Consider the following 23,264-nt stretch of genomic DNA (forward strand, 5'->3'; position numbering starts at 1 on the left):
AGCATTTGATTTGGCAGGAGGGGAGGAGTGTTCATCATGTAGTGACTGCTGAGACACCAGCAAAACCCATGCACAGGATTGTGAGGAATGGCTGGAGTTATATCAAAAAGCCAGTTTTATTTTTATTTTTATTTTTTTTGACTGTCCTAAATTGTGTATTGGGTAAGAATTTTGCAAACATTACTCATTAGCGGCAACAGTGGAGCTGGAGGGTATTGCACCTTCTCCAAGCTGCGTGACGAGAACCACCAATAATAGTATGGTGGAACTTGTGGCCGTTTCCAAGGCCACGGCTCTTGTGGCCTGTGGATGTCAGCCCTAGCATCTCCCTGTGCTTGTGGATTGGTTTGGTGATCCACTGGGTGTCAGGATTCCGTCTGATAGCTTTATGGAAGGATTAATGAGGGTAACCTCAGAGAATTTGTATGTGGAACCTTCACCAACCCAGTAAGAATTCAGGATTCTCAGAGCCCCACAGTGGCATCCAGCTCACTCATTGGCAACAGACTGAAGGTTTCCAGCAAACTTTAGCTGGTTAATGCCGTGATGGACAGGCTTGCCATATATCACCCCCTTAGGAACTGCACGTTTGTGGCCACCCACCACGGTGCACACGAATCCAATATATGACATAACCTTGCTTGGCCTTGTATCCCAGCCTGCATGCTTTATCGGGCCGGGTGGGGTGGGGGGCCCTGTGAAGTGCAGAGAGCTGGCAGGACTGCCAGCAGAGTACCCTGAGAAGAAACCACATTACATGAGACTGCTTCTCTCTCCATAGCTCCTGGATGTACTTGTGAGCACCTTGGCTTACATCCTGGCTTACCTGATGGCTGCGGCTAGATGGAAAGGCTCAAAGAGCCAGTTTTATTTATTTTTAAGCTGAGCCATCCTACCACCAGTTGGCAGCTCAGTGGCTGCTCAGCTCAGGCCAGGAATCGAACCGCTGTTGCTCAGAGCTCAAACTCTTGAGCGAGCTCTTAACCAACTGAGCCACTCGGCCGGCCCCCTCAAAGAGCCAGTTTTAAATTCTAGCTGTGTGACCCTGGATAAGTCACTTCTGAGTCTGTTTCCACATTTGTGAAATGGAGGTGATAAGTGACTACCTAAGATGTTTGCTCATAGGTTTAAAAATTAGAATGAGTGGGGAAAGACTTTGCAAACCCTAAGGTGTTCTGCCATGTCCCCCAATCCCTGTACTGACATCAGAATCACCACAAGTTTTATAAACCACAACGCACCACAGGTCAACCCAGACCTACAGAATCAGAAGGGGTTGGACAGGCATTCTTTTTCTTTCAGTTCTTTTCTGTTATTTCCTCATGTGGTCCTGATGCTCTATTAACTTTAGATCTGCCATCTTCTGACAGGTGGGAAGAAAATCACAGCAAGAAAAACAGTCAGAGAACCTGGGGGTTTCTGGAAATACATTGGATTTAGAGGGTTTTCTGGCCAGGACTTGATAGTTATGATAAGGGAAAGAAAAAGAAAGACCTCTTAGCTTTCTCAAAACATAGGAAATGAACAAGGGAGCCAAAGGGACTGATGGTGACCTTGACCTTCATTTCAGCCTGGAGAGTCCTGAGAGAAAAGAGACCCCCTCAACCAATCACCCTCAGTTGCAGTATGGTGGTCAAGAAAATCAATTTAAAACACACAGCACCCTACAGCTTACGACATATTTGCACCTGTATTAATTCATTTGATCCTTCCTATATTCCTGTGAGATGGGGCTTCTTATTTATTCCCATTTTACAAATCAGGAAACCGAGGCTCTGGGAGGAAGTGAGTGGGCCAAAGTCCACAGGTAGCCAGGGATAGAGCAATAATTTGCACCTGGGACTCAGGTTCCAAAGCCTCTCTACCCCATTCTGCTTCTTGTGCTGATTATAAAGCAGCAGAAAGAGCACTGGACCCCTGTTGTTCCGGCTCAGCCGAGAACACACTGTGCAACCTGGGACAGATCTCTTGCCTTTTCTAGGCCTCACAACTATTGATCTAAGATGGTTGTTGTAGGGATTAAACGAGGTAATAACCTGGACAGTATCCAACAATAATGGCCAGGATGACCATAAGAACATGAAGAGAGTGGGGAATGTGATAGTGCATATGTACAAAGGGTGTGATAATATACTAGAAGGAGGGACCAACTTTGCCAGGCAGGGGGCTTCCTGGGGGGCGGAATTTGGACAGAGACTTCCCTCCCTCTCCCTAGTTTCAAGTGACTAGAGGACTAGAGTGTGGGATGTATAAGAGGGGGTGGCCAGGAATGAGGCTGAAGAGGTGGGGGTTGTGGGGCTAAAAAAATTAATACTTTTCCTCCCATCTTCTAAGTTCTTCTACCTGCATTAATAATCAAATTAACAATGACAGTTTGGGTATATACCATATTTTGCCATGTATAATGCACATCCACATTTTTGGTCCAAACTTTCAGGGCAAAAAAATCTTTCGTTTTAATTTTTTAATTCAAATTTTTATTCGTTTACATTTAGGTACTTGTGTTTTGTATTATAAAGGAACTTTAGCATTTATTTTTTAAACATATTATGGTACAAGAAATTTTATGTAACAAATAATTAGAAAACACAAGAACAGATACAAGGTACAAGAAATTTTGTGTATCAACAACAAATTTACCATATTTATGAATCATAGAAGGCCAAGAACTCTTCGTCGTCATTGCAAGTTTGTCGTAAATTCAACAAAACCGATTATCGTATTCCAGGGTATTATTTTGCATATGGATATTGTTATTCATTTCTGGAGTTACATTTTTAACTCATAAGCATAAATAAAAGAATTAAAAACATTTATATAGATATGGAATTAGTACTACTCTTGTATAATGCACATCCTCATTTTTCCCTCACAGCTTTGGGCAAAAAAGTGTGCGTTATACATGGCAAAATATGGTAGGACATTTTGGACAAAGGAGAAAAGGGGTGGGGGGACACAGGGTCTTAGATTTCAGAAGTGAGAATGGGCTATTTATAGGAAGTTACAGAAGAGAGAAACACACATGGCAGGCAAATTCTTGCTAGACAACTCAGAAACAATGAGACACAGGGTATCTAGCTAACAGACCCCTGTCTGAAGCCCTCCTAATTACCATGCTTAATTAAAATTATGCTAAGATGAACATCCTAAGATTTCCTGAAGCAAGTTTTTCTGTCTGAATCTCTTGGGCAGGAAAAGAGGGAGGGTCAAAGATTCTTTCTGAGTCTTTTGTTTCTTAATAAGCAGCTTAAAATCATTATCCCAAAAGGCAACACTCTTGGTCCCCTCAGGGTGAAGGGGGCATATCACATGGGCCTTGAATGCCAAGCCAAGAAATTTGAATTTTGCCATTGAAAGGTTTTAAGCAGGCACATGTAGTGGTCCATTTTGCAGCTTTGCAGTTTAGAAAGGTCACTTTTTATTAAATTTATTGGGGTGACATTGGTTAATAAAATTATATAGGTTTCAAGTGTAGAATTCTATAATACCTCATCTATATATTGCATTGTGTAGTCACCACCCAAAGTCGAATCTCCTTCCATCACCATATATTTGACCCCCTTTACCCTTTTCTACCTCCCCCTCTTCTCCCTTACCCTCTGGTAACCACTAAACTGTTGCCTGTGTCTATGAGTTTTTGTTTGTTTGTCTTGTTCATTTATTGCTTTCAGTTTTATATCCCACAGATGAGTAAAATCATGTGGTTCTTGTCCTTTTCCATCTGACTTATTTCACTTAGCATGATAATCTCAAGCTCTACCCATGTTGTCACAAATCGCAATATTTCATCTTTTCTTATGTCTGAGTAGCATTCCATTGTATATATGCATCACATCTTCTTTATCCAATCATCTTTTTTTTTTAATTAAAGTTTATCAGGGTGACAATGGGTAGTAAAGTTACGTAAGTTTCAAGTGCACGTTTCTGTAATACATCATCTATATATCACATTGTGTGTTCACCACCCAGAGTCAGTTCTCCTTCCATTGCCATGTATTTGATCCTGTTTACCCCCATCAACCATGCCCCTACCTCCAATCATCTATCAAAGGACACTTTGTTTGTGTCCATGTCTTGGGCACGGTAAATAATGCTCCAATGAACATAGGGGCACATATATCTTTGCAGATAAATGTTTTCAAATTTGGGGGGTTAATACTCAAAAGAGGGATTGCTGGGTTATATAGTAATTCTATTCTTAATTTTTTGAGCAACCTTCATACTGTTTTCCATAGTGGCTGTATCAATTTACATTTCTACCAGCAGCGTATGAGGGTTCCTTTTCACCCACAACCTCCCCAAGACTTATTATTATTTGTCTTGTTGATGATAGCCATTCTAACAGGTGTAAGGTGGTATCTCATTGTGGTTTTGATTTGCATTTTCCTAATAATTGGTGAAGTTGAGCATTTTCTCATATATCTGTTGGCTGTTTATATGTCTTCTTGGGAGAAGTGCCTGTTCAGGTCCTCTACTCCTTTTTTAATTGAATTGTTTGTTTTTTGTTGTGTTGAGTTGTATGAATTCTTTATATATTTTGGATATTAGCCCCTCACTGGAGGTGTTGTTTGTAAATATCTTCTCCCATTTGGTTGGTTGCTTCTTTGTTTTGTTGATGGTTTCTTTTTCTGTGCAGAACTTTTTAGTTTGATATAATTCCATTCATTTATTTTTGCTTTTACTTCCTTTGCCTTTGGGGTCAAATTTATAAAATCCTCTCTGAACTTAAGGTACATAAGTTCAGTACCTATATTTTCTTCTATGCAGTTTATTATTTCAAGCCTTATATTTAGGTATTTGATCCATTTTGAATTAATTTTTGTGTACAGTGAAAAATAGCAGTCTAGTTTCATTCTTTTGCTTGTGGCTTTTCAATTTTCTCAGCATCATTTACTGAAGAGGCTTTCTTTTATCCATTTTATGTTTTTTGACTCCTTTGTAAAAAATTATTTGCCCGTATATATGTGGGTTTATTTCTGGGTTCTCAATTCTGTTTTATTGGTCTGTATATCTGTGTTTCTGTCAATACTATGCTGCTTTGATTATTGTTGCTTTTTAGTATAGTTTGAAGTCAGGGAGTGTGATACTTTGGGCCTTGTTATTTTTTTTCAGGATTGCTTTGACTGTTCATAGTCTTTTGTGATTCCACACAAATCTGATGATTTTTTTGTTCTATTTCTTTTTAAAAAATGCCATTGGGATTTTGATGGGGATTGAATTAAATCTGTATATTGCTTTGGGTAATATGGACATTTTAACTATGTTGATTCATCCAATCCATGAACACAGAATATCTTTGCATTTCTTTGCATCTTCTTCAGTTTCTTTTAATAATATCTTATATTATAGTTTTCAGTGTATAGTTCCTTCACATCCTTTGTTAAGTTTATCCCTAGATATTTTATTCTTTTTGTTGCAATTGCAAAAGGAATGTTTTTTCATCTTTTTCTGAAATTTCATTGTTAGTATATAGGAATGTAATAAATTTTTGTGCATTGATTTTATATCCTGCAACTTTACTGCATTTGCTTATTATTTCTAATAGTTTTTTGGTGGAGTCTTCAGGGTTTTTTATATAAAGAATCATGTCATCTGCAAAAAGTGACAGTTTGACTTCTTCATTCCCAATTTGGAGGCCTTTTATTTCTTTCTCTTGCTTGATTGACTTCCAGTCTAGGCTGGCTAGGACTTCCAGTACTATGATGAATAACAAAGGTGAGAGAGGGTATCCTTGTCATGTTCCTGGAGGCTACCTTCCAGTTAGGGCAGATCAGGGATATAATGAAAGTAGAGGTGCTCAGAAACTGCCTCCAGCCACCAACCCAAGTATGAAGGGTTGTTGTTTGTCATGCTTATGGCAAGTGAGAGGCCCTTTGGAGGGACCTGGAGTCTACAGCCCAGGTGGCCTGATCCTGCATAAAAGGGGCAGTGGAGTTAGCATCCCGATTCCCTAGGGGATGTGAAGTATTCATCTCCATTTCTCAGATGCTGAGGTAAACCTAGCTCCACATCAAGGGAGGAGCTGAAAATCTCTAGGCCAGGGCCAAAGGGGGTTCTTTTGAAAGAAAGCCTTTCCCCTACAAGAGGGGAGGAGGCACAGGCAAATGGGATAGACTGGATAGAGTCAGGTGACCATTCCCCAGTCTCCTCCCCTCCCAAGCTTGCTGGGCTTTCCAGATTCTACCCCATGCCTGACAGGAGACCTCTTTGGATAATAATAATGGCAATAACAACACACAGTGGCGCTTCCTGTGAGCTAGAGTAATGCTTCACCAAGTTACTTTGTTTACTCCTTACAACAATCTCTTAGGTTAGGTAACTTCTCTATGATTACCCTCAGCTGGTAAGTAGCAGGGCTGACATCTGACCCCTGTCCAAGCTTGGGGCCCTCATTAGATGCTGTTTTTTACTGATTTTCTGGTCTCTCTCCCCTCTAGGCCAGTGGGGGGCGGGGGGGGGGGTAGGGTTGCAGGAAGCACTTTGACTCCTCCTAAGGGTACAGAGAACAAACACTTAGGGAGTGCAGAGTTGGTTCTCAGCAGCCCATTTGTTCAGCTTGTTGTGAGGAGGTGACTGGATGCAAAGGGGTCTATGGTACAATTTCAAAGGCTGTTTGATGAGAAGTCTCAGCTGGGTGGCCTCCCAGTTCTGTAAACTGGGATTCTAATTGGGAGAGGACGATGGGCAGAGAGGAGAAAGGGGAGCTCTCCTGGTCCCATACTGGTAAGACCAGGCTCCCAGCCTTCTCCCTGCACCTCCCTAAGTAGCAGGGTCAACAGGCAGGGTCCACGAGTCTCAGCCCAGGTGAATGGAGTCATCACACGGGGACTTTGAATGCAGGGGGAGGACTTGCAAGAACATTTTGTTCTCTGGGCAGATTTGATTTTGTTGCCTTGAGGCTTGGGGTAATTGCTTCTACTTCTCCCTACCCATTTCCCTAGTGTCTCCTTCCTTCCCCAGACAGACAGCAGACACAAACACACAAGCCCAAGCAACACTTGTAATTAAAAAAAAAAAGTAATGGGTGTGCAAGCCTGGGCCACTGTAGGGGAAACACTGTCTAATCTCTGCACAGCAGGGGAGTTCCTGGGAGTTCCAGAGTTTAAGACCAAAACCTCCCTCAACAACCCATCCCCCCAACCCCATGCCTCTCCCTCCTCCTGTCTGTAGACTGGAAGAGTCAAAGTCTCACCTCCACCTGTCCTGTAGGGACTGCATCCACCAAGCAATTTCTCCCCCAACCCCTCATTTTAAAGTGTTTTTTTTATGCTTTCCTGCCCTTTTCACCATAAAGAGGGGTGACAGAGGGTGGGCTGCAGAGAGGAGTAGACACACAGTTTCCCTTCTTAGAATCCCAATCAGAAGTTCGATGATCCCCTCCAGAAAATATAAGTCTGTTGCTTTCTCTCTTCACTCCTGCCAACTTTTCTGCCCAAATCCAGTTCTCTCTTGTTTCTCTGCTGGTTCATCTTTCAGCTAGTCTCTCTCTGCTTGGGATTTTGATCTCACTAACGTCTCTGTATTATGGGTGTAGGGGTCCTTGCCCTTCTCTGGATAGAAATCAAGAGAGTAGGTGAAACAGTTTTACAAAGAGAAAGGTTTATTCAAGTGAAAACTTGATGCACCAAGGGAGAACACTCCCAAAGAGAATGGATGTAGCTCGAGGCTGTTCTCCCTAGCTGCAGGCTCCGGCTATTTGACCAACTATCAATACTTTTGGACCGCTTTCACCTGGTTAAAAAAAAGGGGGGGAATAAACTCCAGAAGTTGAAAGCCTCACCCACCCAATCTCTTTCTTACCAACTCCTCCTCTCCTCTGTCACACACACACACACACACACACACACACACACACACACACACACACACGCACGCACGCACTCCAGCGACCTCCAGATGTTCCCGACCATGTAGCCATCTGCTGAGATTGCTCAGGCGCTCCAGGGAGGGGGCAGGGATCCGGATTGCCGGAAGCTGTGAGCGAGCCCGCCGAGTGGGTGAGAGCTGCACGCGCACTTTTGAGACGCTCCCTAGGGTGGAACCGGGCTCTGCGCGGGCTCTGCGGGCGGGTGGGGGGCGGGGAGAGCGCCAGGAAAGGCAGACACTTTGGCGACATTCCCTAAGTCTGCGGGCAGCCGGCGAAGCCGCCACGGGCGTCGAGCGGGCGGGGGGTTCGCCCGGCGTCGGGCGGGGACCAGGGGGCGGGTCGCGCGGTACTGAGAAAAGCGCCGGCCCGTGGGCCCGCAGCCGGGCCGCCTGGGTGAGCGTGCCGAGGCGGCGGCGGCGCAGGCTTCCAGGTGGGTGTGGGTCCCCGGGCGGAGCAGGAGTCCGCGCTGCGAGCGAAGGTCCGAAGCCCCCAACCCCAGCCTGGCGGCCCTGTCCGGCCGGCGGGCGGCGCTGGACACAGGGGCGGGGACGGGGCCTTTCAACTTTTCCTGAACCCAGGGTATCGGCAGCGGCCCCCGGACTCCCCGGGTTCGGCCGGAGTAAGGAGCCCGAACCTAGGGGAGAGGGCTTCCAGGAGACAAAGGCTCGGGCCGGGGGCGTGGGCCCGAGCCTCTGGGGTCTTTGTGCGGACACGTGCAGCTCACGTTTGTGGGTCTTTGTGGATTTGGGTCCAGGGACGTACATCTGCCTGCGCCTTTGTGTGTCCATGGCTTTGCGTGGCTGTTCCGCGCCGGTGTCCACGTTTTGTGGGCCCGCGTTTGGTTGTGGGTGTTGGTGGGCGCATGGTTGTGTGCCCGCGTACGTGTTCTGTGCCTGTCGACGTGTCTGGGTTGGGTGTCCGTGGTGTGTGTGCGCGCCGAGAGCCAGACACCGCCCCAACTCCTCGCTCCCCTGCTGCCCACTCAGGCCCCCGACTTGGTTTCAAACTTTTCGCCCGGTTCCTCCAGCAGCAGCCCGGCCTTCTCCGCTGCAGCCTGGGCAGGGGGTGCTGGCAGCTCTACCCTCTTTCGTCTCCTGGGGTCCTTAAAGTTGTGAGGGGATGGGATAAGGCTGGCGGGGGATCGTGAAGGGGCGGGGGGGGGTGTCGGCAGTGCGTGGGGACCGGTCTGGGTCAGGCCGGGCGGAACGTGCCGGACACCGCGCCGAATCAGCTAGGGGGAGAGAGGGAAAGCAGCAGCTCCTGGGCCCCGGTCGGGAACTGGAGAGTGGAGAGGAGCGGAGAGCCGGCACTGCCCACCCCGCGCTTCTCGGAGAGAGTGTATGTGATCGAGAGAGACGTGTCTGTTGAGCAGAGAGGCCAGCCCCAGCCTCGGCTCCGCTTTGAGATCCGCTCACGGTTTGCATCCCGCCTCCAGGGTGGGGGGACCAGCCCTCTGATCCCATAGGTGAGAAAGCGACGGTTCTTAGGGATCCGGGCCTGTCCGCGGCTTTGGCCCCAGGAACCCCAGCTGGACTGCGGAGAATAGGGACCTTGCACATACTGGTTACGAATGGGCCAGCCACTGGCCCACAGCACAGCACTGGGCAAGTGGCTCAGCCTGTTATGAATGGGGCTGAGAACTCCCTCGCGGCGCCTAACGTGCGGTGGGGATCACCTGTGCCGCTTTCAAGAGCCGGCCTGAGAGCAGTGCCCGCCCACGCTTGGCCCAGGCGATGTGACTCAGGAACCTTTCCGATTCGTCCTCCCTGCCTGCTCTACCTACCCTTCCTAGAAGTCCAGGCTTGCAGAACCCACCCCTGACCCGAGAGGGAAGGCTCTGGCGGCGGGAGCCGGCTGGGCTTTTGATACTGAGTTGCAAAGATAATCCACTTTTCCCACCCCTCGCTATCACCTTGCCCCAGTCTTAGACCTAGAATTTTGCCAGATGCTACAGACTGGAAGGAGGTGCACAAGCCATTCACCTGGGAAGGAGGCCACTGTGGGCACTTTTCTTTCCCTCTCCGGGCCTCCGTTTCCCCTCTGGAAAGCCTCTCTCCATTCCTGTTCTGGCTGACTGGTTGAGACCCCAGAACCTACAAACTTTGATAATTCACACACACCTCCATTCTGATGTGACCAATTCCCAGATACTAATTTGCTCTTTTAAAGGGAGGTGGGGGGAGGTGGGAGTTGGCTTTGAAGTTAGGGAGGGATGAAGTGAGGTGGGCCAGGAGCCCCTGCAGTCCAGGAAGGGAAGGCTGGAATGCAACAGCCTGGAGAAATCAGGTGAATACCCTCTGGAGACAGAAAGTGTCTCCCACAGAGGGAACAGCATTGCATGGCTGTATGTGTTCTGATAACAGCCCAGAAGTGGTTGGCATTGTGGACCATCAGATGGGGAGTGGGGGTATTAGAATTCAGCTTGAGGCTGAGTGGGATGATAGGGGGCAAATATGAAGACCTTGAATGCCAGGCCTAGGAGCTGGTATTTGAACCTGTAGGTAGTAGAGAGCTGCTGGAGGATTTAAACAGACATGACAGTATGAGATTGATAATTTAAGAAGTCTTCCTCTGGCTTGTGGATGGTGCTGGAGACTGGGAGACCAATCTGGAGGTGGGTGTGTACTCCAGCCTTTTAGAATCTGAAGGACCTGAAGTTTATTCCTACTCCATTGTTTCCTAGCACTGTGGCCTTGGGCAAGTAACTTGACCTCTCTGACTCTCAGTCTCCTCATCCTTCAAATGAGGCCAGGAATTCCTGTCTCATTGATCTGTTGTGAATGTTCACTAGGATAATTAATTACATGAGCTAAGAAAACGAGAAGAAGTGTGTAGTCTGTGTTACATTGTGCAGACATTTCTTGGGTTGCACTGACAGTGGAGGGCAGAGATAGCATCTACTATGGTCCAACACCTGCTTTCACCACCTGGCAAAGCCCTTAGTATCCTGCAAGCTTGGACCGATTGTTACCCTCTCCAAGCAGAGAGAAGCTTTCTGAGCAGGGCATTTCATTCATGTGATTTATCCCCCTTCACATGGCCAGGCCCCACATAGGAGAGGAGCTGGACAGTCAGCTTTGGAGATAGCCACAGACCACAAAGTGTGATTTACCTTGAAGGGGACAGCCCAGGGGCCACAGAGGCTCAAGGGGAGGGTAAGCTTTTGCCAGATGAGGGTCAGGTTAGACTGGGAAGGCCTCACAGAGGAGTTGGCTTTGGAATTGAATGAGTGAGAGGCCATCTCTGTCATCTTCATCAGAGGGAACAGCCTGTGCAAAGGCGTAGGGACCTCAGAGCAAGATAGACCTCTAGACGGGCAAACTGTCTTTATGTGGTGGGTTTTAAACAGAGAGCAGTGGTGGGGTCTCATCTTCTGTTGAGATTGTACTTCGGCACCCAGCAAGGCTGGCCATTGGAGTCAGGTAACCAGGAAGGCTGTTGCAACAGTCCAGGCCAGGAGGCCTTCTGAGCCCAACTTGGGCAGGGGGTTGACTGCCCAGCTTAGGGGGTGAAGGAGGGGGAAGACAGTGACCCATCCACCCAGGGGTAGCTGCTGATTCTCATTCTGTCCTCATTCTATCACAGGGGACACTACTTCAGCCTGCTTTGGCCTCTGTGACTTTCCAAACCCTCATCCCAAATTCCTGGTACATCCCAGTCAGCACTTATAGCACCAGGGGGGCCCTGGATGGAGACCTCAGGGGATGCATTTTAGATTCTTTATCCTCTGCCCCTGCCAGGCCTTTGGATCTGCTGGTGTCTCAGCTCCTTTTTCTTTCCAGGCCCCTGACATCACCCATTAGGGGGCAAGAACCAACATGCAGTGAGCGCCAATGTGTGCCAGGCCTGAGGCTGAGTCTTCACTCTTTCTCATGTTATCGTCCCAGTGACTTGCTGGGAGGAGTGCTAGGAGTCCTGCCACATCACAGATAAAGACTCAGACTCAGGGGAGAGGGCACACGCAAGCCTCATGGTGGGTGAGGCACTGTGGGCTTGGAACCCTTTCTGCCTGGCTGCAAAACCTATTTTCTGTGCCCCAGACTGCCTCCCCATGTGTCCACACATGTTTCCTCAGACCGAAGGGAACTTGAAAAGCTTCAGGAAGAAGATACGCTGGAAGGAGAAAGTAGTATTGGGAGCCTTGCCTGTTTCCCTGTAGATTATCTTCCTGGGGTTTTATTGGCCCCCATGGCCCATCTGCACCAGGGATGATGTCAGGGAGGAGGCCGGGCACTGGATGTCACATTATCCAGATCCTGAGTCCAGCCCCTGGCTTCCATGGCTGTGTGACTCTACACAGGTCGCTGAACCTCCCTGTGTCTCTTTATGCAGCTGTAAAATATTATATAGGTAGGATGCCATCTGACCTGCTGACCTTGCAGGGTGACTGAACAGATAATAGTTGGGGAGGCACTGGAAAGGCTGCGTGTCCTTGGGTAAGGTGGTCGTATTCTAAATGCCTGATATATCTTCCTGTAGTACCTACTGTGTGCCAGGCCCAGTGCTCAGCTCCCAGGACATAAAAATGAATCTAACCTCATCCTTGCCCACAGGAGAACAGACATAATTATAATCTAGCACAATCAATTAGCCATCATCCACATGGGCTCATTTGTACACTGAGGTACAGTGGTATAAGCAACACTGGATCCGGAGCCCAGACCTCTGGGATTGAGACCTGGTTCCTTTACTACACAGCTGAATAATGTCAGTCTCCTTGTCTGCAAAATAGGGACAGTAATCCCCACGGTGAGGCAGAAATGAGTTGGTGTAGAAGTGCGTGGTGAGCTGACATGTTTGTACAGATGTGTGCCATTAACAGTTACGTTGGGAGAGCCAGCCCTTGAGGCTCCAGGAGTTGGCCCTGAAATTCTTTTTGCCTTGCTGTTTCCAGAGCCGACTAAGTGGTTGGGGTTAAGATGTTAATGGAATCTCCCTCCACCTAGGGATTTCATTGGTATCAGTTTGAGTGAGCTCATGAGGAAGGGAGCAGGGTGGTGGGAGGCAGCTAAGCATTGAGGAGCAGCTGCTAGAAGCAAAGGCCCGTTTCAGGTGGGTGTTGGGGCCCTGGTCTAGCCCGAGGCTCAGCTCCCCACCCGCCTTGTTCCTGTGCCAGGGGCTCCCTCTTGAAGCTGTGGTGAGGAGCTGGCAAATCTATGGGCCAGAGGTGCTGTGTCGCAGCACCCAAGGCAGGCAGCTGGGTCCGGGGGTGGGAGGCGAGCCAGAACCCCTAACCCCAGAGAGGTATCCTCAGAGGAGAGGCAGTTTGGGGCCTTGCCAGCAAACACCAGCACAGTGACTGGAGAATGTTGACACAACAGCCACAGACCTGCCGGGTGCCTGGCACTGTGTACTTGGGTAGGGAGGAACATAAAATGACACTGTTGTTGCCTTCAGGAAGTTTAATAAATATCACCATCACTGTCTACCATGCACTGAGCGCTTCACCTGTGGTAGTGAGCTGAAAGCTTTACAGGCTGTCACTTAATACTTTAGCCAACCCTATGTTATCACTACTGAGAACACTGATATTCAACAGGTTGAAACTTGCCTGAGGCTAGTCTGTATAGCACTGAATTCACAGCAGGTCTGAGTGGAGCGGTTGACTCTTAACTGCTGGACTCCTTGTTTATCCAGCAGTGTTGCACGCCAGGCCTGGCTCTTGCCTCAGGTGAAGGAAGGGATGAACAGGTAGAGAGGACAGGGTCACTGCCCCAAGTTGCTCATACTTCACATAATGAAGCAGGCAGGTAAATAACTAATGGCAGAGAACTTACTCAGTGTGTATCTGAGGAGGTGTGCCCAAAGTGTGGTGTGACAGGCCCAGGGAGCAAAGAAGGGAAGAAGGCCCAGAAACCTGAGTGGATAGACTGGGTTTTGTTCTACAGGCGGGGCAGGGCAGGCTGGGTGGGTGCAAGTGGTGCTGGCAGCAATGTGAGGCATCCGGGACCCAGGACCTGGGGCCTGCTCTGCCCTTTCCTTGTCACTGCCCCTCTCTGGGCCTCAGTTACCATGCTCTCCCAGGGGCCTTCCAGCTTCCCAACCCTGGAATTCTCTGATTTTGGGGAAGTGTGAGCAGAGGCTGAGAGTTGTTCAGAGGCTGTCACCATCACCTTAAGTTCAAATCAAGATGGGGAGCCCAGTTAGGGGAGGGAGGAAGGTGGAGACAATTTGCAGATGTCTCTACGTGAGAGAGAACTTGATTTCTTTTGGTAAAAATAGAAGGGAAGAGGTGTTTGAGATGGGGAGTGATGTCGCCAAAGCTGTTTTAGAGGCTCTCTAGCAGGGCCTGGAGTCTCACAATGGGGAGACCTGCCTGGAGCCTATGAGGGCCACACCATTTACTTTTTTGATCTCATAGGCCATCAGCAAACTTTCCTTAGAGCCACAGTGGGCCCAACAAGGAATGCTCCTGGCCCCTGCCCAGAGGACCTTATGCTTGGTCACCCAAACCAAGGGCAAGTACAGTTTCTAAGCCTCATCCCCTGCGTTCTGTAGCCTCGCTCATCAGGGGATCTTTTTTATCTGCAGGTCAGGATTTGGAGAAGAGGGGATGTATCAAAGGCCAAAGATTCCTTCTTCCCTCAGACTTCCATGGTGGCCACCTGTTTGCCTTTCCCTTTCTCCAGAGGGCAGATCACAGGTCCCAGAGGGAGGCCGTTAGTACTATTACACAGATGAGAAAACCGAGGTTCAAAAAAATAAAGAAGACTGCAAATGTCACCTAGACAGTGGCAGACTTGGGACTAGAGTCCCAGTTGCCTGGATCCAAGGCAGGTGTTACTGATCTTATGAGTTGATGTTCTGTCCCCACTACTGGTCTATTAGCCTGTGAGGACAGGGACCCTGGTTTCCTCCACCCCAACATAAACCTCACACAGTACCTTGTGCTTAGTAGAGATTTTGTAATACTTTTGTTAAATTTTGAAATCCTGAAACGTTGGAGCTGAATTGTTTAGACTAAATTTCTTGTTGTGGAGCTGGGTATACTGAGGCTCAGTGAGGGGAGGGGACTTGTCCAAAGAGGTGAACAGGCCATGTGAACAGCAAGGCTCCTGACTGTCCTCTAGGACCTGCCTTATCACCACGCACAGTTGGCTGGTTGCCTTCCCTTCGGCCCCCCCCCCGGAGAGTGGTGAAGGAGGTGGAGGTTCTGGGGTACCTTCTCTAGGGGAACTCCTTCTACCAGATAGCCTAGGAGAGACACAAGCACCCATCAACTACACATCTGTCAGTGTCCTGGCACTGTGACCGACCTCTAGTCCTCACAGCAACCGCTTGAGGAAGGGATGGTTGTCTCCATTTTAGACGAGGAAACGGGCTGAGAGAGAGGAAGTCACTTCCCAACGTCGCCCAGTTTAGCAGGTGACTCCTGTTCCCGGTGTTTTAGCTCCCTCGAATCAGAGAATTGATCCCAGAATGACAGTTTTCATCTCAAGGGCCAACCCTGATCAATGCGTAGAGACTCTTTAGAGTACCGTGTTGAGAAGAGCTCTGAGGTCCTGTGCAGACTCCCCAGGAAGCGGTGCTGTGATTATGTCTGCAGTGGGTATGGGTGTAGGTAGAATGAAAATGCACAGTCTTTCCATGATGTGGCTTCTATCTATTGGGGCCTTATTTCTCTATAAGGAGTGTTCACAGCTATTCTCTCTGAGGCCAATGGGACCCTCATTACCATCCCAGATTCACAGTTAAAGGAACTGGTCCAGAGAGGTGAAGCAACTTTCCTGGTTCACACTGCAAGGTGGTGTCCAAGGTCTTTTGGCTTCCTGTGAAGGCCTTTCTTCTCCACAGAGCTGAGGCTGGTGGGTTTGTTTGTTTGTTTGTTTGTTTGTTTTTAGCTGAGCCATCCTGCCACCTGTTGGCAGCTCAGCTCGGGCCGGGACTCGAACCGCTGTTGCTCAGAGCTCAAACTCTTGAGCGAGCTCTTAACCAACTGAGCCACTCGGCTGGCCTGCTGGTGGTTTTTGTGCAGAGGAGTTCACATTGCTCATTCCTTCTCAGATCTAGCAGCCCTGTTGAGAAATAGCACAGTATGGCCTCCATGGAAAGAACTGTTCTCCAGGAACGCTCTGATAAGAGCTTTGACGTATTTGTTTACTAAAGGAAAGAGGAGGAAGATGGGGTCAGGCCCTCCCACTGATCCCCACCCCGCCAGCTCCCTGTCTGTGGAGGAAGGCAGGGCAGCCCACACTATGCCCTTCCCATGTGCTGGGAGCCCTGCCAGGTGCTTTACTTCCACCATTTTGTTTCATCGTCATGACAGTCCTGTGAGGTGGCTATTAATATCCCATTTTACAGATAAAGAGACAGACTCAGAGATTGTGGCTAGCAAAGATCAGAGAAAGCAGAGATGGCCATGAGGCAGTCCTATTAGCAGTCTTTGTTACTGTGTGTGTGTGTGTGTGTGTGTGTGTGTGTGTGTGTGTATGTGTATTTATTTAGTATAAGGACATGGGGGGAGAGATTAAGACATTTAATTCACTCAGAGTTCTACCATTTAAAGAAAAGCCACTGTTGTATTGATATAGTTTCTTGTAGACTTTCCAAAATTAGGATTTAGTTTTTTGGGGTTTTTTTTATGCATAGTTATAGTTTTCTTAGACATGCAATTTATCTTTATGATACCTAGCATTATGGCATCAGCCCTCTCCATGAGGTTGCAAACTCTTCTGTGTGTTATTTTTATTGACTCCCTGAGATCCTTGGGAAAGTCAACAACCATCTTGAGGGGCTGAGGAAGCCCTGAGCCTGGAGTCAGGAGGCCAAGCCTGAGCATTGGCCACCGTACCTCACTGGGGACCCCCAGACAAGTCACTGCACACTCTCTTCATCACTCAAATAAGGGATTGCATGACTGGCTCTGGGCCCTCCCAGCATCAAATGAATAAAGGCCTTTTTTAACTCTAAAGTTCTAGGGCCTCCAGGAACTTTCCTTATCTTCCCTCAGTCCCCTCCTGTGGAAACTCTGGCCTCATCCTTTGCTCCTGAGCCTTTTGCTAAGGGACTTGTAACAGCAGTGCCAGACCCTAGCATCTCTTGAGATACTCACACAGAGGTACCCTTCCTTATGTTACCCCAAAGGAGACATTTCCTCTGAGCAGAACAGGGGCGCTGACTCTCAAAGACCACTAGCACACACCTCCGCCTTTGCCCCCTTCTGGATCCAAGGTTGTGAGGCTGCTCAGGGGTTTCTCCTTTCTCCCCACAGCATGGGACACCCCTGAGAGGCCTCTGGGCTCTGCTGTGACCTCAGGAAAGCCCTGGAGCCATTATGTACTAAAAAAGCTTGGCACTGGGTCAGCCGCGTGACTCAGTTGGTTAAGAGCTCACTCAAGAGTACGAGGTCTGAGCAACAAGATCCTGGTTCGATTCCCGGCCGGAGCTGAGCTGCCAACAGGTGGTAGGATGGCTCAGCAAAAAAAAATAATAAAATAAAAAAATCTCTTGGCACCTACCTCACCACAGCAGTCAGTGACAGCGGGCCCAGGGCTCTGGACACTTAGCTCTTCTTTCCCCAGCATCACACACAAGTATACATTCCTCTGGAGCCAGACCAATTACAAACTTCAAAGGCGTGAGTTCAGTTCCCGGCTCTGCCACCTTCCTTTTCTCATCCTGTTTTCTCTGCTCTAAAATAGACATAAGGCTGCTGACCTCCTTGGGTGATTGAAGATTGTATGAGGGAACATAAGAGTGCTAGCACATAGTGAGGACGGGCGCTGATTGTCACCATCAGCACTTTCCATGTGGATGTCCAGGCCTGACACAGAATGGGGGCCCCGGGAAACCTGTCCATTGTGCAGGGCTGAGCAAGAACCTCTCCAGGGTACCCTGGGGAGCGTTCAGTCACGTTATGCAGCTGGGTCTCATTGTACGCCCTTGTTCCCTTTATACCAGCTGTCCCGACCATTGCCTCAATTCTACACCTGCAGTGGCCCCGTGATGACCACTCTGCATGCCTGCGCAGCTCTTCGCAGTTTGCATTGCACTAAATGTGAGAGTCCATTGACTTATGTGAGGAGGGCAGAGCAAGACTTCCTGCCTGTGGTTCAGAGGACAAGGCTGAGGCCTGGAAAGGGGTGGCAAGAGGCACCCTCTGGAGGAGTAGCATTTGGGCTGTGTTTGGGCTCCTGGTTACATAAGCAGCAGCTCATGAGAGGCCATTTGACATTTAATAGGCATGTTGTATAAGCACCTTTGGGAACCAAAGGGTAACCTGGGGGCCTTTTTTTGTATGGGTGGTGTTTGCTTAACCCAGGAAGGCTTAGCAGGGAAGGTGGGGCCCTGAATGGTAATGAACCCTTTGCGGTGAGAAGCTCACCCTGGGGAACAAAAAGGGGCCTGAAGCAATTTAATATTTTCCTTCTGGTTCCAGACCTGGGAACACTCTGTTCTGCCTCATTTGGGACCAAGCCCAGGATGCACCTGGGCTGGGTTTAATCCTCAAACTGGACTCTACAAAAGAAAGGGGCGGGAGAGGAAGGGCCCCCAGAAGGGGGTGGGGAAAAGAGCCCCACTTCCTTCTGCCCCCAGGCAGAGTCAAGTGTGGATCAAGTGGCAACCCCTTTAAAGTTTCATGGAGGAATTGGTAATACTATCCCGCCTCCCTCCCCACCCACCCCAGTCTAGAAGGGGGGCAGGTTCCTGAGCCATCTCTCCCTGAAGGCCAATGAGAGGGATGGGTTGGGGAGGGGGAGACAGGGCATTGGGGCAGAGCAGGGCCACTGTAGATGAAGAGACCTGCTGGAGTGAGGCTTGGAGTCGGACAGATGTGCGTGGATGTGAGGACTGAATGTGACAACATACATGTCGTGCCTGGCATCCGTGGCAGCTACCTGTGATAATTTGTACAGGGAGGGAAACTGAGGCCAAAGGAAGGGACGCTGCTGTGTCATAGCATGTGTCAGTGGGAAAAATCCCTGTTGGATCCAGTCTCTCCACTGGCTGCCCTGCTGTTCCTGCTGGAGGCAGCAGATGAAAATAGAGGGATTGGCCTTGAGCAAGCCTGGGTTCTAGCCCTGCCCAGCTTTTTATGACTTTGGGGGGAAACCCTTTTCCTCTTTGAGCCTCTATTTCTTCATCTGTATATTGGAGAACCAGCCCAGCTGTCTGCCCTAGGCCAAAGGAAGAGCCAAAGAGGAGTAATAACTGTATCAGCAGTGGGTAGGGGCAGGGCAAGGGAGAAGGGGGTGGTACAGGCGTCCCCAGAGCCCATCTGGAAGTCTAGACATAGGGTCTCCAATTGGAATGAAGGATCCTGCCTCTGGAGGACAGGCCAGGTGAGGGGGTTTAGGGCTGTGGACTCAGACATTGTCGCCCAAAAAGAGGTGGGGCCAGTCCTTGCAGGAAAAGACCGGCCTGGGAGGCCAGAGTGCGTGTCTCAGGAATGGCTCAGCCACTGCCCAGCCATGACAGTGTGAGCCATGCTTTCTCTGTGCTCTGTCTAGTTCCCTTTCCATTTACGTGTGGTAGTACGTAAGTTTCTGAACCTCTCTAAGTCTCAGTTGCCTCTTTGTGAAGTGGTGACAGAAATTGCTGTATTGTGATTTTTGTGGTTCTGAGGGTCAAGTGAGACCGTGCGGTGGGGCAGCTTGCTCAGCTTCTGGCACATGGCACATGCTCGGCAGAGGTCAATGGAGCACCCTGACCCTGACCTCTAAGCTGTGAGCCCCACCCGCTACCCATAGGGCCTGGGTTAAGACCAGCCCATGGTCCTAGATCATCAGAGCTGGAGAGGCCAGCCAAAGACCCATCTAGTCCAGTGGGTTTCCAGCTGGGTTCCTTAATGTCCTATGGCAGAGATGGTGAGCTGACATGGAAGGCTCCAGGTCCCCACCCTCACTTCAGCCAGAACAGGCCCACTGTCATCTGCTAATCTTATTTATGAAAGAGTTCTGCTTCCAGTTTAAAATTCACCAATCTGGCCTAACCTCCTTTACCAAACAGATTGGGAGTCTGAGGCCAGAGAGACACCAAGGATGAGAAATTATATGAGGAACATATATTCAGGGAAAGCATCCTGGGAGGACAGTGTGCAGGTGGCAACTCTCAGCTATGCCTAGATACAATGGTTGATGTCTTATGGGGTGGGGTTAGAACCATCTGGTATGGGGTACCTACTGCCAACCCTCACCTACGGCTCTCTTTCTAGCCCCCACCATGCCGCGGCCTCTGCTGCTGCCTCCACTGCTATTGCTGGCCGTGTGCGGGGTCCAGACGACCCGGCCATGTTTCCCGGGATGCCAGTGTGAGGAGGAGACCTTCGGCCTCTTTGATAGCTTCAGCCTGACACGAGTGGATTGCAGCGACCTGGGTCCTCACATCGTGCCCGTGCCCATCCCTCTGGACACAGCCCACCTGGACCTGTCCTCAAACCGACTGGAGACCGTGAATGAGTCAGTGTTGGCAGGGCCGGGCTATACCACGCTGGCTGGCCTCGATCTCAGCCACAACCTGCTCACCAGCATCTCGCCCACTGCCTTTTCCCGCCTTCGCTACCTGGAGTCCCTTGACCTCAGCCACAATGGCCTGGCAGCCCTGCCAGCCGAGAGCTTCGCCAGCTCACCTCTGAGTGACGTGAACCTCAGCCACAACCGGCTCCAGGAGGTCCCAGTGTCTGCCTTCACTACTCACAGCCAGGGCAGGGCACTGCACGTGGACCTCTCCCACAACCTCATCCACCGCCTCGTGCCCCACCCTGCAAGGGCCGGCCTGCTCATGCCCACCATTCAGAGCCTGAACCTGGCCTGGAATCGGCTCCGCACCGTTCCTGACCTCCGGGACTTGCCTCTGCGCTACCTGAGCCTGGATGGGAACCCTCTGGCTGCCATCGGCCCAGGTGCCTTCACAGGGCTGGTGGGCCTGACACACCTGTCGCTGGGCAGCCTGCAGGGTCTCCCCCAACTGGAGCCCTATGGTTTCCGTGAGCTGCAGAGCCTGCAGGTCCTGGACCTGTCAGGCAACCCCAAGCTCAAGTGGGCAGGAGCGGAAGTGTTCTCAGGCCTGAGCTCCCTGCAGGAGCTGGACCTGTCGGGCACAGGCCTGGTGCCCCTGCCTGAGACCTTGCTCCCCCACCTCCCAGCACTGCAGAGTGTCAATGTGGGCCAGGGTGTGTGGTGCCGGCGCCTGGTACGGGAAGGTGCCTACCCCCGGCAGCCTAACTCCACCCCCAAGGTGGCCCTGCACTGCATAGACACCCAGGAACAGGCTGCCAGGGACCCCCATACCTTGTGACAAATGGTATGGCCTGGGGCCACATAACAGACTGCTGCCCTGGGCTGACTCAAGTCCTGGGTAATTTATATTTTAATGTGCCAATGCCCATAGGAACTCTGCAGACCTATGTGGCAACATCACCAAAAGACAGCTGTGGACCTGGGAAGAGGCTTTGGACCTGGGACCAACACCCAGGAGCAAAGTCTTGTCCCTTTGTGTTGCCACCAAACCATAAGCAGAGGGCCTCCAATGCCAAACCAGACAGCAGTCCCCTGCTGTTCGTCCCCACTTGACCCCAAAGTGCCTTCCCTCAGGCCTGGGCCAACCTGACCATGACAGGAGGAGGGTCGAGGTCAGGTCCATGGCTGAGCGCCCCCTTGGGCCCATGGTCCAGTCACTCAGGGGCATGAGTTTCTTTTGCTCTGGGCACATGAGGCCCATTTTCTCCTTTTCTCTTCCCCTAAAACCTTGGGTAGAACTTTAGTTATAGAGAAGACTGGGAAAAAAAATCAAGTCCACCTCCATGTGACAAATGAGGGAACTGAGGCCTCGAGAAGGAAAATTGCTGATCTGATGTACTGCAAGTGGAGTCATGACCTGACCCAGTGTCCTGCCTCCCGGCTGGGCCCCTTTGCACTTTGCTGTCTTCTCTAAATCGTGCCCTCCCTCCCCATCTGGGCTCCCTCTTGCTGCCATTTGTGTCCTTTCTCCGTGATCCCCAGGAGAACAGGCAAGGTCCTCAGAGGTGGGACTGGGCCCAGTGACCAATTGTGTGGCACAGGCTAAGTCACTTCATCTCTCAGCCTCTGGAAGCTTCCGGCATGCCAGTCCAGCCTTGCCAGTTTCCCACTCAGGGGTGGGGTCCCCCAGCATCAGGACTGGAAATGCACCCACTGATTCTTGAGGCACTGCCTCTGATGCTCCCCCAAGATGTTGATGTAGTCCTGGAGCCTCCACTGGCGCTGAATCCAGACAGCCCACACGGCCTGTCTCACCCAACTGAGAACACAGCAGATGAGGCAGGCAGCTCCCATCCAAGTTGATGCTCTCCCACCAGCATGGCATCTCGGCCTCCCAGCCATGGGCTCTTTCCTTAGTCCTCTTTTTATATTATACAAGTTGTTGCCTTTTTAATGGACTGTCACTTTCAACCAGCCCCCCACCCCTGCTGGCAGGGGATGGAAAAGTGTCATTTGTAAGAGAAGAAAAAAAAGTTGCATTTGCTCACTTTTGTAATAGTGTGTCCTGGAGATGTGTGTGGGGGAGGAGGTGTTGGGTGGAAGCCAGCTGTCAAGTGGCGATGTGAGCACCAGGAAGCTGGTCCCACAGAGATGCCCACAGGACAATGAAAGCTCTGTCCACCACGAGCCCACCCAATACCTAGCTGGTCCTTGGTTTAATAAACATAAAGAGTCCCTTTTTCTATCACTCGGCCAGTGTCCACTGACATTCCCTGGGCAGGGCCCTGGGGTCACAAGGATGAATCCGGACCAGCCCGGCCTTGGGCAGTGTGTTCTCCCTGAAAAGCCTAATAACCTCTCAGGATGGGGAAGTGAGGTGACATGGACGGGGGAGTTCTTCGGGGGTGGGTTGCACCTCTCAAAGCAGCTTGTACCCCATCCACCTTCCTGTCTCCTCTCCCTGCTGCACCAACTCCATGAACTTGTCAGGCTCTTGCGTGCCTCTGCCTTTGCTCAGGCTGTCACTCTGGGACCTTGCCCTTGCCCTCATCCCTATCTCTCAGCTTCCCATCCTGATAGACCCAGTTCCTGCCTCACCTTCTCCCTGAGGTCCTTCTCCACCTCCTTCCTCAGCTCCTACAGTACTTCTATCTTGGCATTTTGACTGCTGTGGTACCCTAACTCGTACTTGCATACTTCCAGTGATAGGGAGCTCATTTCCAGCTCACCTGAGTGGCTCTACTGTCAGCAAATTCTTCTAACTGGCTAAGGTCTGCAGGAATATCCACCGCCATCATCACCAACAACCACAGGTTCACCCCCATCTCTGCTCTAAGGGAACTTGTGCTCCTGGGGTGGGAGGGGGAAGAAGGACACACAGGACATGTGACTAAACAGCACAGGGAGCTGTGAGAGCCTGTGGTAGGGTTAGGAAGGCTTCCTGGAGGAAGTTCAACCACGCAGCTGAGAAGAACAGGTGTGCCTGGACAGAAGGGGCT

General features: G+C 50.2%; 1 protein-coding gene and 1 pseudogene across 1 annotated transcript; one reads left to right on the top strand and one right to left on the bottom strand.

Annotated features, from left to right (window-relative positions):
- Positions 1 to 187: 187 nt before the first annotated feature.
- LOC109386315 (60S ribosomal protein L15 pseudogene) lies at positions 188 to 1,680 on the bottom strand (annotated as a pseudogene).
- Positions 1,681 to 8,189: 6,509 nt separating this feature from the next.
- Positions 8,190 to 22,513, top strand: TSKU (tsukushi, small leucine rich proteoglycan). The gene is made up of 2 exons (XM_019649447.1): positions 8,190 to 8,297; positions 20,022 to 22,513. The coding sequence occupies exon 2, from the start codon at positions 20,030 to 20,032 to the stop codon at positions 21,101 to 21,103; it is 1,074 nt and encodes a 357-aa protein (XP_019504992.1). The 5' UTR covers positions 8,190 to 8,297; positions 20,022 to 20,029; the 3' UTR covers positions 21,104 to 22,513.
- The last annotated feature ends 751 nt before the right edge of the window (positions 22,514 to 23,264 follow it).

Source organism: Hipposideros armiger, unplaced genomic scaffold, assembly GCF_001890085.2.
Source record: "Hipposideros armiger isolate ML-2016 unplaced genomic scaffold, ASM189008v1 scaffold_132, whole genome shotgun sequence".
Lineage (NCBI taxonomy): Eukaryota > Metazoa > Chordata > Mammalia > Chiroptera > Hipposideridae > Hipposideros > Hipposideros armiger.

Coding starts and splice junctions, on each gene's coding strand:
- TSKU (XM_019649447.1), top strand. CDS start 20,030: ATGCCGCGGCCTCTGCTGCTGCCTCCACTGCTATTGCTGGCCGTGTGC.